The sequence below is a fragment of the Camponotus floridanus genome, unplaced genomic scaffold, assembly GCF_003227725.1.
Source record: "Camponotus floridanus strain SB8 unplaced genomic scaffold, Cflo_v7.5 scaffold18, whole genome shotgun sequence".
Taxonomy (NCBI): domain Eukaryota; kingdom Metazoa; phylum Arthropoda; class Insecta; order Hymenoptera; family Formicidae; genus Camponotus; species Camponotus floridanus.
In genome coordinates, this window is record NW_020229303.1 from 2,858,477 (window position 1) to 2,875,646 (window position 17,170).

The following is a 17,170-nucleotide window of genomic DNA, read 5'->3' on the forward strand; positions in this document are numbered from 1 at the left end:
ATGTGTAGGGCAGCATGTACAGGGTGCTTCCGCAACATACAGATCGGTAAGTCAGGTTGCCTATCTGACGATCGGTCTTCTTTTACCGACCTCGCATAATTGAAAAATAATAAAATCAGAGGATCGATCATGTAATTTTTTTTCGTGAAAAGTGAAAAAATTCCTTGATTGATACCTTGAATGCAAATCCGTAGGGAATGAGGAAAGTGAAATCAGCTTTTAACATTAATATAGTGTAATTGTAATATTTAATAACATAAATAACATTATATTTAATAACATAAATAACTTAAATAACATTAATAACATAAAATGACACAATTGAAATATAATAACACAGATAAAATATAATGAATTTAAACAAAAAACTATTTTATAATGTTCACAATATATGCTCAATGTAACCGCCATTCTCTTCTAAACATAAAGCAATCCTCCGCATAAAATTTTTCCTTACTCTCCGAATTATCGGAGGAGTGATTTCCGCACACGCGTTTCGAATTTTATTTTTAAGATCTTCTTTATATAATGTTATTTATGTTATTAAATATTACAATTACACTATATCAATATTAAAAGCTGATTTCACTTTCCTCATTCCCTACGGATTTGCATTCAAGGAATTTTTTCACTTTTCATGACAAAAAATTACATGATCGATCCTCTGATTTTATTATTTTTCAATTATTTAAGGTCGGTAAAACAAGACCGATCGTCAGATAGGCAACCCGACTTACCGATCTGTATGTTGCGGAAGCATCCTGTACAAAAATTTGCATTATCAGTCTGTTTATCAGCACTTGTGCTACAAATAGCATTATCAATTTGCTAATCTGCACTTGCATATCTATGCATATTTACATCTGTGCATAAAATAATTTGTTGCAAATTAAATAATATATATGTTAGTAATACAATCGCGTGTAATAGTCAGTTCATTTTTTGATGTAATGTAATAAATCTGATGTAATGTAATAAATCTGATGTAATGTAATGTTCTAAAGTATCAATGAAAATAGTTTTGTACGTTTTTACATTTCAAATTAATTATAAAGCACTACGATAATCTTCAAAGGAAAATAATTAAAAAATGAAGCTATTTAAGAAAATAAGAATTAGAAATATTAAAAATTATTAAAATATTAGAGAAAATATTAAATATTTGAAATTATAAATATTAGAAATAAGAAATCGGCTCATTCTACATATATATATTATTAAAATATTCTCAACATTTTTACTAAATAATAATGATACAAAAGTACCTTTTTGGGAATATTTTTGCTGTATATTGGAAGTATACATATGTACATTTGTATTCGATGATTCAAATACATTATTATTATTTGAAGATTCTTCATAATATTTCTCTCCAATATTTTTTTCTTTATTAGTTGTATACATTTCTAAAAAGTCAATAAATAATTAATACAATAATTGTACATTTATTTAAGTTATATATTGAAAGGATAAACAAAATAACTTACCTATTGGTTTATGATTTTCTTTGTTATAAAATTTTCTTTTTATACATATATCCGAAATGTTATTATTATATATTATTGAAAGAGTCACATGTTATATCTAAAAAATACAGATCACAATTAAATAAAACGACAGTCCATAATTATTTTTTATCAGTATTATAAACATTTGCAAACTATTTTTAAATGAAAGGTTTGTATCGAAAATACCTTTTTTGTGTATTCTTTCTTTGTGGATTCTCTCCAACACATGTGTATACTTTTTTAGTTCTAGAAAAATTCGTCTCTGAAAAATAAACAGATATTAAAATAATTATACATAATAATAATACATTTCCAAATTAATTAAATATATTATAGGTTTTTTTAATAATAAATCAAATATAAGTAAAAAGAAAGGACATGGAAATCAATGTAAGTTGTTGAATATATAGAAATAAAATTTTTGTAAATTAAATATCTAAATTATAAAAATAATCCTTAATTAAGATCTAATATTTCTAAGAGCTCCAAACTAAAATAGAAATAAGAAAAAAATACGGAATAAAGATAATAGAAAAATAAGCGAGAAAAAAAACAAGCGTGGGTCAGAACTAAGTCAGAAATCGAACATCGATCTTTCGTCTTTTTCAGCCTAATGTTTTGAAAAATATTGTGAAAATATGTTCTTTCTTCTCATTTATATTTGATTTAATATCAATTAATAATTACATATGATTATATAATATTAATAAAATAATTTGCGTTCATAAGCCATACATTACAAAAAAAAAACTTACTTGATATTTGGATTTCTGTATCAGAATGTTCTTTTAAATCTAGAAAATAAAATACATTATTATATTTTAATTCTTAAAAAATCAACATATATTCATCTTTATTTCTCACATGTCAAATAATCTAATGATACAAAAGCATTATGAAAAAAATCGATTTGTTTAAAAAAAACATATATACCTATATATATATATATATATATATATATATATATATATATATATGTGTGTGTGTGTGTGTGTGTGTTTTTTTAACAAATCGATATATTTTTATATATATATGTTTTTTTTAAACAAATCGATGTGTGTGTGTGTACAAAGCAGTAAATATAAAAGAAATAACTAATCATACTTGGTGGAGATGGCAATGTCATATCATTATATTTAGTAGATTCAGAACTATCGCTCTCATATAAACGGTTCTTTTTATTTATTCTTTACTGTAATCTGAATTTAAATCTGATGTATCCTCAGCTTTTTTAGCTTTCAGTCTACACACTTGATAACTTTCTGAAAAAATTATAAGTTTTTAAGTATTTAATTTACTAATAAAATTATTCAATGTTATATAATATAGTACATATAGTGCATAATATTCCATATAGTATATAATATTACCATATAATACATAATATTACAGAATATATCAGAATATATCATATTTCAGAAATACTGCTGCAATATTGTAAATATATTTTTTTTTTTTTTTGAGAAATAAAAGAATGTTGCGAAGAAAAATAAAAGTTTGAGGAAAGAAAATGCAAATGAAACAGATAAAATTAAGTTTATATTTTTAAGTAATATTATATGCTATACGGGATATGTTGTATAATAAGAGAGTATAATAAGAGAGTTGTATTATAATAATATATCGTTTCTTACCGGAGGTACTATTTTTAAAGACATATACTTCGTAGCTCGCCCATGAAGAATTAAAATCAACATGATCTTTTATTGCTTTTAAGGTTTTTTTCTGTTGTATATGGTGGTCAATAACATCTGTCATTAGTAATCCAACTTGTTGGCACCGCTTCGACAACATTTTTATCTTCAAATCTTACAACTATCCATGTTTTCTCCATTTCTTTGTGATAAATATACTCTCGTTGTATACGCAAATTGTATAAGAATATTATATACAATATATACACAATAAATTATTTGAACAGAGAATCTATAAGAAAGAATTGAAAAGCAAGTTGTTACTTGTAATTATTATTTACTTAGTATCTTTAAGTAAAAAGTAATTGATTACATATACATTATATACTAAAAAAAATCGTATTTTATTTCTCTGATTATGAATGTAGTAACGGAAATATTACATGTATACCTTTAAAAGATAATTTCATACATTTGTTACATATTTGATCGAGTCGCCATAATGTAAGAGGCCTTAAATCTTTAGCAGCATATATATTTAAAAATGATGATTTACAAGGTTTTGTAGAAATCTTCAAATAATAAAAATTCTTGGGCAATTAATAATATGCTATCAGTGGTAGAAACAATATTTTTTTATTTATTATTTTATTATTAATTGTGTAACAACAATTGTCTGGATCAGTTATTCTTAATACGAATTTATTTAAAATTATTTCTTCGTATTGTACAAAAGAAATGTTATTAATTATTAGTCCTTAAGGCCATAAGACGAATGCTTTTTAAATGGTTTTGAAATTGTGGATCGCGTCTATAGATTTCATCAACCACAGGCAATAAATGTGACTCTTGGATGATTCTACAACATAAATTAAAATTTATTTTTATACTCATTTATAAAGGAATCATGTACAGAAAAAAACAGCATCAAACATTAGTATTATATTAAAAATGATATATATTTTATTAAACAATCATTATTTTATATAAAAAAAATTATTAATTATATATGAAACAATAATAATTTTGCTCATACATTGCTAATACACAAAATTTAAAATTTTCTAAGAATTTGATCATCTTAAATTTCATAAAATATGTTAATATATATATATATATATATATATATATATATATATGTATATATATATCGTAGGAAAATATAGCAGGAAATTTATGCAACGGATTTAAGATAAAAGTTTCTTGAAAATTATTTATATATTTTATTTATTTAGTATGATATATTTTATTTATTTATTTTATTTATTATATTTTATTTTTTACTTTATTTATTATTGTGATTAAAACATATTACCTGTGAGATTTGACAACGAAACTGGATTTCACGTGCTTATCTCTGTTTCAATTTTTGATATAATGCATAGTTATACAAACACGATTCGACGTGCTCTTATCAGGTACTCAGCGCTCAGATCGATTGACTGACGCCACATTGTGAAACGGAAAGAGTTCTAGAAAGAGATCGGAACTATTACATGTAGATGGCGTTGGCATAGAAAGAGCAAGTACAAATAAGAATAGCATATGGACATATAAACTTATCCATTTTCGAATATTCATAGAGTGTTCAAAAATGTATTTTAAAGATATCTTTATATGATCCATAGACATCCCGACATAAAATGGATGTCTATAGGATATTACCCATACAGCACATGAACATTGAATAAACATCTCAGAAATATTGCAATACAATTTTGCAATGTTGCATCAACGTTATAAAATATAGATTCAACGTTGAAAATAAATTACAGAAACGTCTAATGTCCGCTGAATTGCAATGTCTTGTAAATGTAGCAATTCAACATTCAAAAAACATTTATTTAATATTGATTTAATGTTGATTTAATATTGGTTTAATATTGATTTAATATTGATAAATATTGACTTAATGGTTGCTTAGCAGTTGTAAAACATTTTTTTACAACTGTTAAAAGTTTTCTGTGTTGAGATTAGATTTTTTTAAGTCTAAAAAATTAATCCAATCTCAATTTAAGAAAACTTTTAATAGTTGTAAATAAAATGTTCTACTAAACACATCTATACATATATATTATGCGATTTCATAATAAATAACTTCATAATAAAATGTTAAATTTGTATAAAGATATTTTATTTAAAAAATATTTTATATATATATATATATATATATATATATATATTACTCTCCATTATTAATTAATTATTATAATAAAAAGTTACATACATATATGAGTTGATAATTATAAAAGATTATTATGAGTTATGTGATGATGACGAGGTCGCTGTTTTCTTCAATATATCGACATTTTCTAAACACACATTACATTAATGAATTGTATAATTATACATTATGTACACATTTTATTTATATATAAAAAAAATTATGTACATACTTTCTCTCGCGACGAGCTTTGGCTTGTACTAGCCATTTTGCGATAATTTGGGCAATCTCCGTCTCAGTCGTATCTTTATAATGAACGCGGACAGTTTCTATTGTAGTTCCATAAAATTAGTAACATATTAATACCAATATAACATGCTGACACATAATCAAGGAGAAGTTAAGTCTTAAAAATCTGTAATAGTATAACACTTACTAAGTATGATTTTATACAAAATCAAATCTTGAAAAGCCTTTTTCTTTTTTGCTCCAGCCATGCTGTACATTTCAGCCAAGGGATTAGTTATCAACTTTTTCAATAAATTAATCGTGCAAGAATGCACATCGAAACCTCCCAAGCCTTTTAATGTATATACCTATGATATAAAATAAATAATTTAAAAAATACATATTGATAAATATTAATTTAACAGTGATTTAGCAGAACATTTTTTTACAACTGTTGAAAGTTTTCTGTGTTGAGATTAGATTTATCTAGGTCTAAAAAAATAATCCAATCTCAATTCAGAAAATTTCCAACAGTTGTAAAAACGTTCTGCTAAATGCACTTATTTTATGATTTTATAAATAACATGTACACTTTATAAAATATTAAATTTGTATATATATATATATATATAAAGATATTCTATTTAAAATATATAACTTTCTAAATATTCAAAATGTTCTTTGCATCGCGAGCAAATATAATAACAATATTTAAATATTTAAATATTTAAAAATACAAATTTAAATATTTAAAAACAATATTTTAAAATATTTAAAGGTAAGAAATAACATACTATGCTTTCAAAAAATTCTTTGTTCTTCAATTTTGTTTCTAAAATATCCAATGCCAATTCATTATGCAAAGGTAATCCTATTTCTTCATCTTGAAGAATATCATCTTCACGTCTGTCAAGGCTGAAACGACATTGCTCTTCGTGAATCTCCAGTCTCTTGTCCACCATTTTTACTTGATGAATAATAATGTTCAGTTTGCGAAGTATTTCTGTTTGAAAATCTGCATAATAAATTTTAAATCCTTTATATGAACACATAGGAACGATCAATCGGCGCAATAATATATATATTTTATGTAAAAAATACCGATTTTGAGCATTGTAATGCATATTTTACATAATATTAAAATATTAAAATTTCTTGAGAAATATATTATTTGAAAAAGTATTTAAAATGATATGAATAAACAATTCTCTATTCTGTGTTTTATCCAAACATTCAAAAAGTACACAAATGGAAATAACTTAATGATTATAATGAATAATAAAAAATAATTGTTTTGCAGATTCACTCTAATCAATAATTTGTTCGCCTAAAATTTTGTAAAAAATGTTTATTTTGTTTTAACTATACTTAACTATGACTAAATATTTACCTGTTTTACATGATGATGTAGATTGTTTGCCCGTACATGAAATATCAGATTGCACGCTACTGGAAGATTCCTTCGTACTATATTTATTAAAATTATATAATGATGAATTAATATCAGTATTGCTTGTTTGATTGTGAAATATCTTTTTTTTCTTTTCTGGTAGCGTCTGTGTCTGTTTTACAATTGATAATGTGGGCAAAGGCGGAATTTTACTGGGTTTTTTTTTACAGATTTCTTGAGTTGTACGTGATTTCTCTTCAGAATCTTCCTCTTCAGTAGCTTCATTTTCAAAATCTTCCTCCTCAGAACTAGAAGTGAATCTTCTTTTTTCCCGATTATGTCTACACATTTTTTTGTCAATATCATCTTTCCCAGACTCAATATCAGAAATTTGTTCAGTCAATTTCAGTTTTCGCATGTCGTTTGTATATGTATCTGAAATAATATAGTATTTAATAAAATACATATTGTTAATATCGAACTGAGAAAGATGTTTTGTGAGAAATAGGATAGAAAAAATTAATTTCTCTGGTGGAAAATTTCTCTGTCTTTTCAGACGTTCGGATTAGCTCACAAAGTCAAAATTTAAGTGAAACATCGACCAAAGAAATAAAAATTTGCGAATTAGAAAATTATAAAGTCTATATAATATACATTTAACGCATCGTTACAATACAGATATGTATAAAGACCAGTACGAATTCGTTTTCTTGAAACATCAATTTTGGTGACATTTTTCCACCAGTGTCATGGGGGAAGGGTAAATATAAAGATAAAAATATTGTAAAAATAACATAAACATCACACATAAAATAACATAAACATCATTATACAAAAACATAAAAAGGACATTTACTAAAAATTTAAACTGTAAATTGAAAGAAATATAATACCTGCTGCCAAAAATTCGTAATATATCATATGATGACCATTTGTCATTGTCCGGATATTCTTCATTAAAAATAGCTTGATTTATTTTTTCTTGTTTTTTGTAATATGGCCAATAACATTTTTTATTATCGCTAAATATCCAAGACGTGGGAATAAGTTGGATTCCATCTTCGAACTCCACTATCGAAAATCTTCCCATGTTCCAATGTAAAAAGGCACTGTTTAATGAAAAAAGGCACTGTTTAATAAAAATCATAAATATAATTAAATATATTATTGCAAGTAATATAGTATATAAGAATTCGAGGTATTTATTTATGTACTGTCTGGGATTTTACCAAATATTTTACGGTTTATGTAAAATCCCAGATAGCCAAGCTTGATATGACATATTCAGCAAACAAATGCATCGCATGTATTATTATATATTTGCAGTATACTTGCTGACATCGAGATAGAATACATTACGAATGCAGCTATATGTCTGCTTCTATATGCAAATAATTAACGAAGCAAATGGTCTGCAATATTGGTATATTACGTTGTCTACAACATGTCAGCAATATGTTGACACGTTGCAATTAATTTGTTGTTATTAGCATATGAATTCATGTGAGTTCCATGTAACAGACATAATGCTGTCTCACCTTGTCTCTAGTTTGTTAAAATTAGTTGCTTCAATAATTATTGGCAACATGACAGCAACCTCATTGCATTTGGCTATCTGGGATTAAGAAATAACTTTAAGCCTCATAACTCGAAAAGTACTCAATGAAGAAATATTTTATTATAGTGTTTTGGAAAGCTCTCGAGATAAGCTACACGAATATGTAATAAAAAGTAGGGAGTTCTGTTTAAGAAATTGACGGTAATCTTCACGTGACTTTCAAATGACTCTCCCATGTGAAATTATTGCCACTATCTGATGGCCCCCTTCAAGCCATACAACTTTTTTCTGAAACATTTCTTTCTAAAGTGCATAGTTTATGAAATATTCGACCGGTCCGGGACTTTTGCGACACTCTGTATATACAGATGAGTGTTGCCAACCATCCGTATATTTTATGCGTATTACCGATTTATGTAAAATTAAGAAATTATTTCGAGCCTTATAACTCAAAAAATACTTGAGGAAAAAATATTTTATTATAGTGTTTTGGAAAGTCCTCGAGATAGGCTTCAAGAATATGTAATAAAAAATAGGAGATTTCATTTGATGAGAAATTGATCTTTATGTGACCTTGACAATAATCTTCAAGGTCATACTGATATCGCGATGTAATGCGTTTCTTGAAACTTTACAACTTTTATCTGAAATATTTTTGTCCGTCGCGCTCAGTTTTTGAGATATTCGGCTGATACGGGTGGTCTGCGACACCCTGTATATATGTATATATATATATATATATATATATATATATATATTCTTTTTATAATTATATAAATATTGTATGTGTACATACGTGTGTAGAAAGGAGAAGAGGGATATTTTTATTTATTCATTAGGACAGAGAAGTCAATTAAAATCAGCATGCAGTACAATTGTGTAGATGCTTGTAACAAAACAAAAATAATGAAGAAATAATTTTCATTTATCTTATTTTTTTACGGAAAAATTGCTCTTGCAATTCGATCAAAGAATAATTGTTATTGTCGAGCGTATATTGCAAAAAAAACTATTCCGAATACCATTTAAAAATTGCAATGTACAATATCTAAAGAAGGAAACGAGGACATATCCTAAAATGATATGTATGTTACGCGCAATAACACATTATATACAACTTGACAATTATGTTATATAATACGAGATTTAAATACATCATACAAGATGTTTTTCACATTTTGAACAATCCAAAACATTGACAAATGAATAATTGAGAAATCTTAGTACAAGGAGGGAGAGAGAAGGAGATTTATACAGGATTATCAGGAAATATTTTCTTTTGATCTACATATTATCCTGTTATATTAATTGTTATATAAAAGCAATAAAATAGAATGTTACAAGTATATATATATATATATATATATATATATATATATATATATATACAGGATGTCCTAGACCACTATGTGTTTTCTTTACACCAATTGATTCCTCTCATTATTTTGTACATAAAAGTATTAAGATAAGATAATCGAAAAGTGAATATTTTATAAGATATTTTATGCTTTATGTAAAATTGAAAAATTATTTCAAGCCTCATAACTCGAAAAGTACTCAATGAAAAAATACTTTATTACAGTCTTTTGGAAAGTCCTCGACATAAGCTATAAGAATATGCAATAAAAAAATAGATGGTTCCATTTAAGAAATTAAAGGTGTTCTTGACCTGACCTTAACGATGCCATTCAAGGTCAAATCAACGACATCATCTTATGTTCCCTTCAAAATCATACAATTTTTGTCAAAAACGTTTTTCTCTAAAATGCTTAGTTTTTGAAAGAAAAGGGGTGGTCGGGGTACGGTGGTCTAGGACACCCTGTATATATACCATATATATATTGTTATTATTGTTATCATACATATACCTTTATATATCAATAAACAAACTATATTTCGCTCTGCTTTTGTAAATTACTTCTTACTTCGCTAATTAAATGATTTCTTCTTAAATCGCAATTATAAATTAAATATATATAGTTTTCTGTAAGTAACGTTCCATGTAAATAAATTTTATACATTTGTACAATGTGTATCCATTTTACAATGTATACCATTATTGATCAATATGTAATCAGTTGATGTTTGAAAGATTCGAAAAAATATCGAAATGCAATGTAACGATGTATAAATTTCCAGAATTAAAGTTATTTTATTAAGATATCATTTATATATAATAATTTTTTTTATGTATTTATAATATTTCTCGAAAATAATAAGATAATCTATGATAATATCAAAATATAATAATAAATATATATATATATATATATATATATATATATATATATGTATATATAATATATATTTTATTATATATATATATATATACATTATAATAATAAAAATTTAATGTTAAATTGATTAGTTTCAGTTTTAAAAGCTGTTGGAAAAGAAATTAAAAATTAAATTTCTTAAAAAAATTAGTTAACTTTAATATATTTATGTACTATATTGTATAAAATAAAATTTTAGAATTGTCTAATGCGTATAATTTTTATTAATATCAATGTCTTGTGTATATACATACACACAATATTCGGCTGTCCTGAATTTAAATGTTAAAAGAGAACGTGTGACAGATCGATAAACTAAAAAAAAGTTCTTTAAAGATTTGTTCGTTTTTACTGCTATACGTTCAAAGTATTGACATTTAAATTTAGGACATTCTATATATACATATATATGTGTGTGTGTGTATGTGTGTGTGTGTGTGTGTGTGTGTGAAATTATTGCAATTACAAAATATATATTTTCAGAGCGTTAACGATTATCTCTAGCATAAGCCGAAATAGCTCAGTTGGGAGAGCGTTAGACTGAAGATCTAAATGTCCCCGGTTCAATCCCGGGTTTCGGCAGCGGGATGTTTTTTTTTGTACATTAAAAGAGTATGCCACTTACAATAGACCAGGTTGCACCAATAGTATTTTGTGGATTTAAGCGAAATTTGAATATGATCTATATCTTTATATGATTTTTATTTTTCTTTCTAAATTAATGAAGACAAACATATATTTAAATTTCATTTAAAGTCAAAATAATGTTGGTACCAACATGGTCGATTCTTCGTAAATAGAGATTGTAAAAAAAACAATATATTTTTCATAAATGAATTGTTAAGAGTTTTATTAGATTCAACAGTACGCACATCTTTTTTTTGTTTCTTTCTTTGACAAGACCGGAATGCATTTTTAGAATTTACATAAAATAATTAATTTGTATGTGAATGTATGAGAGAGAGAGAGAGAGAGAGAGAGAGAGAGAGAGAGAGAGAGAGAGAGAGAGAGAGAGAGAGAGAGAGAGAGAGAGAAAGAAATTGTTCTAGTTTAAAAGAAGAATTTAAAGTTAGTGTCAGATTCTCCCTCTGTCTCTCTCTTTTTCTCTCTCTCTCTACCTCTCTCTATGTATGAGTGCGTGCGTGTTTGTACGCATGTGTGTGTGTATGTGTGTGTTTACTTGCAATAATAGTATAAAAAATCTGATTTGTCAAATTTGACGAATTTTCATCCAGATTAGTTACGAATTACAAATGAATCGCGAATATGTGCATAATTTGACATTAACATGAGAGACGCAATTATTTTAAATTAATTGTTTTTTAAAAATTCTTCAATTCTTTTCCTTTCAATTTCCAAAACTTGTAAATACGCGCTTGCGCGATAAAAATCCGCTGTTCGAAGAATACAGGTACAGGTTTAGTAAAAATGGAGAAATAGCGGAAATTTTAAGCTATATATTACTGAAAAGCGCATTCATAGTGGGGAGTACTGAATTAAGTGAAAAAGATAGTAAATGAGTGATATACAAGTTGTCCTTTATTTTAATTCAGATATCATAACATCTCGAAAATAATATGCATTTTCAAAAAAAAAGGTTCAAATAAAAATTAGTAGCGTTTGGAGGGGAGAAAAAGATAGGAATATTAGTTTGATCTTGGATGTAAATGTTAAGGCCATATAAAGATCAATAGTTCTTTTTTTAATGGAATTACCTTACTTGTTTATATAAATCGATTCTTCATTTTAAAAAACTTGACTTTGTCCATTTAAAAAACTAGACTGATCTTCACATGATCCTAGCATTTACAAGATTAAACTATTGTAATATCTTTATCTTTTTTCCCTCCAAATCCTATAACTTTTATTTCTAACATTTTCATTTTGAAAACCCATTATTTAAAAAAAAGTTTTTCAAATAAAAGTTGTAGGATTTGAAGGAAAAAAAAATATTACGATGCTTAAGTTAAAATGAAATAGCCTATATACTAAACTATATCTCATTCGTATGCTAATGAACTATGGATCATAATATCGACATAATATTGAACGGAACATGAGATCGAAATCGTGTTGACAGATATAAAAAGAGATAAGACGATGAAGGTAGTAGCGGCTCATGGAGCTACGGAACCATGAGGTATTTCAAAATTTTATATATCATCTATGTCTAATCTCCTATCACGTTTTGCACAATAGACAATCAGAAACATATTAATTATTTGTATATAATATTACTTTATGCTGTTTGCATATAATATATATATAGTAATAAAAGTTAAAAATGTTCTTAACTTATAAGAATATTTATAAGAATACGGTGTAAAGAATACTTATAAGAATACTGTTTCCTTTTTCCTTCGATAAAGTTTAACCAATGAAGAGAAACTAAAATGAGAGATCCGTTTCCCTCACATCTACTTCTCTTTTTCTATATCTTTCAATACGAAAAATCAAAGAAATCTTGTCGCATGCTCCGTTCAGTACTAATTGTCGATGGTGCATAACATACAACCCAGACAGCACACAAATATCCGAAGGACATCCATAGACGACTATTAAGAATATTGAGGATATCCACAGATGGTCCGTTTTACGTTCATTGGACATTCAATGGACGTCCGTGATATAGTTTATGAAATTGGTGGACATGCTTTAATCCCTAAATAATAATATAATTTATCTATTTCATATAAAATTTTACATAAAAAATTCATATATAAAAATTTTATTTATTATTTATACTTGCATATTGCACTTTACATTTTAAATAGATAATAAACAGATTAGTTTTGTTTATTCGCCGAACATTTATTTGTCCGACTTATAAAATCAATTTAATATCTGAAACTCGTGCATTTAGATCAGAAATTAAATTGAAGAGTATATTTTTAATCTTACTTGTTACCTTTTGCAAACTTTATATAATTCTCATAAACTAAAACTTAAATACGAGAAAGATAGCGCATCGCACGTCGTGTAGCGGTAAACGAATGAACTAACACATCTTTGCATGCTCACGCGAAATTTTGACCTCTAAGACCGAACATCTTGTGGACGTCCAAATCTTGTCGCATGCTCCGTCCAGTACTAATTGTCGATGGTACATAACATACAACCCAGACAGCACACAAATATCCGAAGGACATCCAAGACGATCGTTAACGGATGTCTCAAATCGAATGTATGATGGACGTTCATCTCATGTCCATGGAAGTGCGGACGTAAAATGGACATAAAATGAATGTCCATAGGATGTCCTGTGCTGTCTGGGAATTATATTGAAGTTATTTTGAACACAGTATAGCAACACTGGATGTGGCAACGTTTAGGTTGGTATTACATTTGTCGACAAATCTTTTAAACATTAATTAGTTGCAGAATAGAAAATTTCTAAAGACTCAAAAAATTTCTACTCTGCAGTCAATCAATATGCTTAAAAAGTTTGTCGTATGACAAATATAATATATATAGTTTTACTCTATTATGTAGGCTTCTCTGTCACGTATCACGAGGATTCTATATTTTCTCCATGACTCGGCAACAGCATAAGTAGAAGAAAGATGAAGACAGAGGTAGGAAATGTGCAGTCTAGTAGTATCAGTGAACTACTAGTATATGGTCTAAAGTAGAAACGCGATGGCAGGCAACAGCTCCGTCATGCGCATTCGCATGACGTTGGCGCAAGCGTGATGTCCATGCAACATACTGCGAACGAGGTTCGCCACTTACTGCGATTGATAGTGATTGGTCACTCTCAGTCGAGTTCTGATGTGCGCAACGTAAACATGTTGAATGTCGTTCAGTGGCTGCACTGGCGGCCGCGTGTATTTATATAGGGAGCTGCATACTCATCGTGACGCTGATCGAAAAGCTTGTTTCACCAGACGTTCACCAAGTGTCAATATAAAAAAGGCGTAAGACGAAGAACGCGCGTCTGATAGTCTTCTTTCACAGTGGTCGCGGTAAGCCGTTGTGACACGACGTGTATTCACGTGTATTCTAGTTTGATCGACCGGTACATTTAATCTCAACCTCCGGAGCAATGAGACTTCCGCGGATGTTGCTCGTTGTTGCATACCTGCTACGCTGTCATATCGCTCGTTCGACAGCCGGTGAGTAACTGTATGAGTATATATTACAAAACTGTTTAAATCCTCTCGTTTTCTAATTATTGCGGAATCAGAAAATACCTCCATATATTCTTTTTCTCTTTTATTATTATATTTAAGATGTATCTAAAACATATGTAGGTTTGTGAGTATTTTAAATCTTATTTTTGGTCGTACAACAAATGTGTGTAACATAAAAAAGAAATGTTTATAAAATCTTTTTGTCTTAATATGCGAATATTGAGAGGTATAATATTTTAAGAGAAGAGAGATTAAAACCTCTCTCTCTCTCTCTCCTTTCTTCTGTCTTTTCTATTTTCTTTACTTAAAAGTTAAAAATTAAATAATAAATAATTTAATAAATTAAATATTTTAAATAAATTAAATAACAAATCAAATAATAAATTAAATAATAAATTAAATAATTAAATAATATTTTTAACTTTAAAAGTAATAGTTTTAAATATATCCAAGAAATTTTCTTCTTACAAAATATATTTAAACACACATATACACACACACACACACATATATAATTCATAATTTATTAAATTAACATTTTTATTTTATTTATGGTAATGCAATATCATATTATTGTGTTTATTATATTTATATATTTATATAGTTATATAGTTTATTAGGATATAGTTATATATATTATTATTTATGTATTATTATATAATATATTAATTAAAAAAAAAGAAATTCCGATAATTAAATATCAGCATAAAGTTATTGATATTTTCAATATTCCAACTTTAAAATATCAATGAACTTCAAAGAAAAAATGTCGATAATAGAATACAATGTGTTATAACATTATTTTACTTCCTACGGAACAATCGGCGAAATTCGGCGCGGATTATACGACATTTCTGCGCGTCGTAGATAAGGCGCTTAACATTACTCCATGGTATATTTTTAGTAATCGCGATACATAAATCCGCTTATGAATTTGCAATAACCACAGTGTATTCTCGATTGGGAATTTCTATGACTTTATTTGCTCAATTCTTGCTTACGTGTTATATGCAGAAGACTTTTTTTGTATATATGCACGTACGTACGCACATATGCTTAGCTTACATTCCTTATTTATTATAGAATTTTTAAAAATTTCTCAGAAAAATAGATTTGTCATAAAAAAAACTTTTGGTTAAAAAATATTGATAAAACCGCATTTAAATTAATGTTATATTTTTCTATAATAAATAGTGAAAGAGAGAGAGAGAGAGAGAGAGAGTGAGAGAGAGAGAGAGAGAAAGAATGAAAAATATAAGATTTTATCGAAATAATAATACAAACATAACAATAAAACATAAAATAGAATTTTTATCTAACTTATATTATTCCCAATAGAAAAAATTTTATATTTATTATTTATTTTAATCTATTATATTTTTACTATTTATTATAGAAAAATAACATGATAAATACAGATTTTAATATTTTTTATTTAAAAAATTTTTATGTGTGCTTCTTATGAAATTTATTACAATTTTGTAAAAAAACTATTATAAATTTATACATTGAAAATTTGATATTATATAGTAAGGAATTTATTGGTATTTATTGATTAACAAATAACTGACTTAATTAAGTTATTTTTTTTGCAAGAAAAAATAGATCTAACTTGAAAAATTTTTGAAATAAATTTTTATTAATACGTAAAGTTTTCGAAATAAATTTATATTAATAAGCATGCAAACATTTACATCTTTGCAACATTTTTTTTATTTGTGCTAGTTATGTGCGATAAAATATCCAGAAAAGAATGTTAATATTTAATATAATTGATATCAAGGTTTTATTCACGTAATAATAATAATGATGATGATGATATGAATAGTGATAATAATAATGCACATTTATATTTATACATATATGCATACGTGCGACTTATATGTGTATCTCAATTAATGTGATCGGGAAAATTGCTTAACGAACAGAAAAAAGTAAACAACGAAATCCCCACTTTCTCACATTCCTTTTTTGTTTTTTTATTTTCCTCTCGATAACAGAAGCCATTCGAGGATTCTTTTGACATCGCGCAAACAATAATTCTTCGTTAGCAAAGTGTTTGTTAAAGCGTTATTAATTCATCGAATCAATTACGTTGTTTTATCTGCATTTTCTTTTATCTCTTGCTGTTGTCGAACAAAATTAATCACAAGATAACATGGTTCATAATTAATAGGTGTTGATTTAACATATTATTATGTTTAACATAATTATTATTAATGTCATATTAATAGTTAATGTCATATTATTAATATGACATTAACTTGTATTGTCAATCA

At 26.5% G+C, this 17,170-nt stretch overlaps 2 protein-coding genes, 1 long non-coding RNA gene and 1 other non-coding gene across 4 annotated transcripts in view; 2 read left to right on the top strand and 2 right to left on the bottom strand.

Moving 5' to 3' along the window:
• Window positions 1–1,563: 1,563 nt before the first annotated feature.
• LOC112637555 lies at window positions 1,564–3,688 on the bottom strand. The gene is made up of 6 exons (XR_003122607.1): window positions 3,594–3,688; window positions 3,143–3,434; window positions 2,613–2,770; window positions 2,264–2,302; window positions 1,695–1,770; window positions 1,564–1,584 (listed from the first exon to the last, which is right to left on the bottom strand). It is a non-coding gene; the product is annotated as an uncharacterized LOC112637555 (long non-coding RNA).
• Window positions 3,689–5,400: 1,712 nt separating this feature from the next.
• Window positions 5,401–14,667, bottom strand: LOC105256831. Its single transcript, XM_025407564.1, has 7 exons — window positions 14,491–14,667; window positions 7,818–8,033; window positions 6,925–7,359; window positions 6,329–6,549; window positions 5,743–5,902; window positions 5,539–5,635; window positions 5,401–5,454 (listed from the first exon to the last, which is right to left on the bottom strand). Exons 2-7 carry the CDS (start codon window positions 7,879–7,881, stop codon window positions 5,406–5,408), a joined length of 1,026 nt encoding a protein of 341 aa, XP_025263349.1. The 5' UTR covers window positions 7,882–8,033; window positions 14,491–14,667; the 3' UTR covers window positions 5,401–5,405.
• On the top strand, window positions 11,268–11,340 carry Trnaf-gaa. Its single transcript has one exon. It is a non-coding gene; the product is annotated as a tRNA-Phe (tRNA).
• Window positions 14,534–17,170, top strand: part of LOC105247803 — a 30,923-nt gene continuing 28,286 nt past the window's right edge. Inside the window, exon 1 of the mRNA XM_011252183.3 lies at window positions 14,534–14,873. Within this exon, the coding sequence (XP_011250485.1) occupies window positions 14,804–14,873 (70 nt within the window). The 5' untranslated portion in view covers window positions 14,534–14,803. The remainder of the gene's footprint in view (window positions 14,874–17,170) is intronic.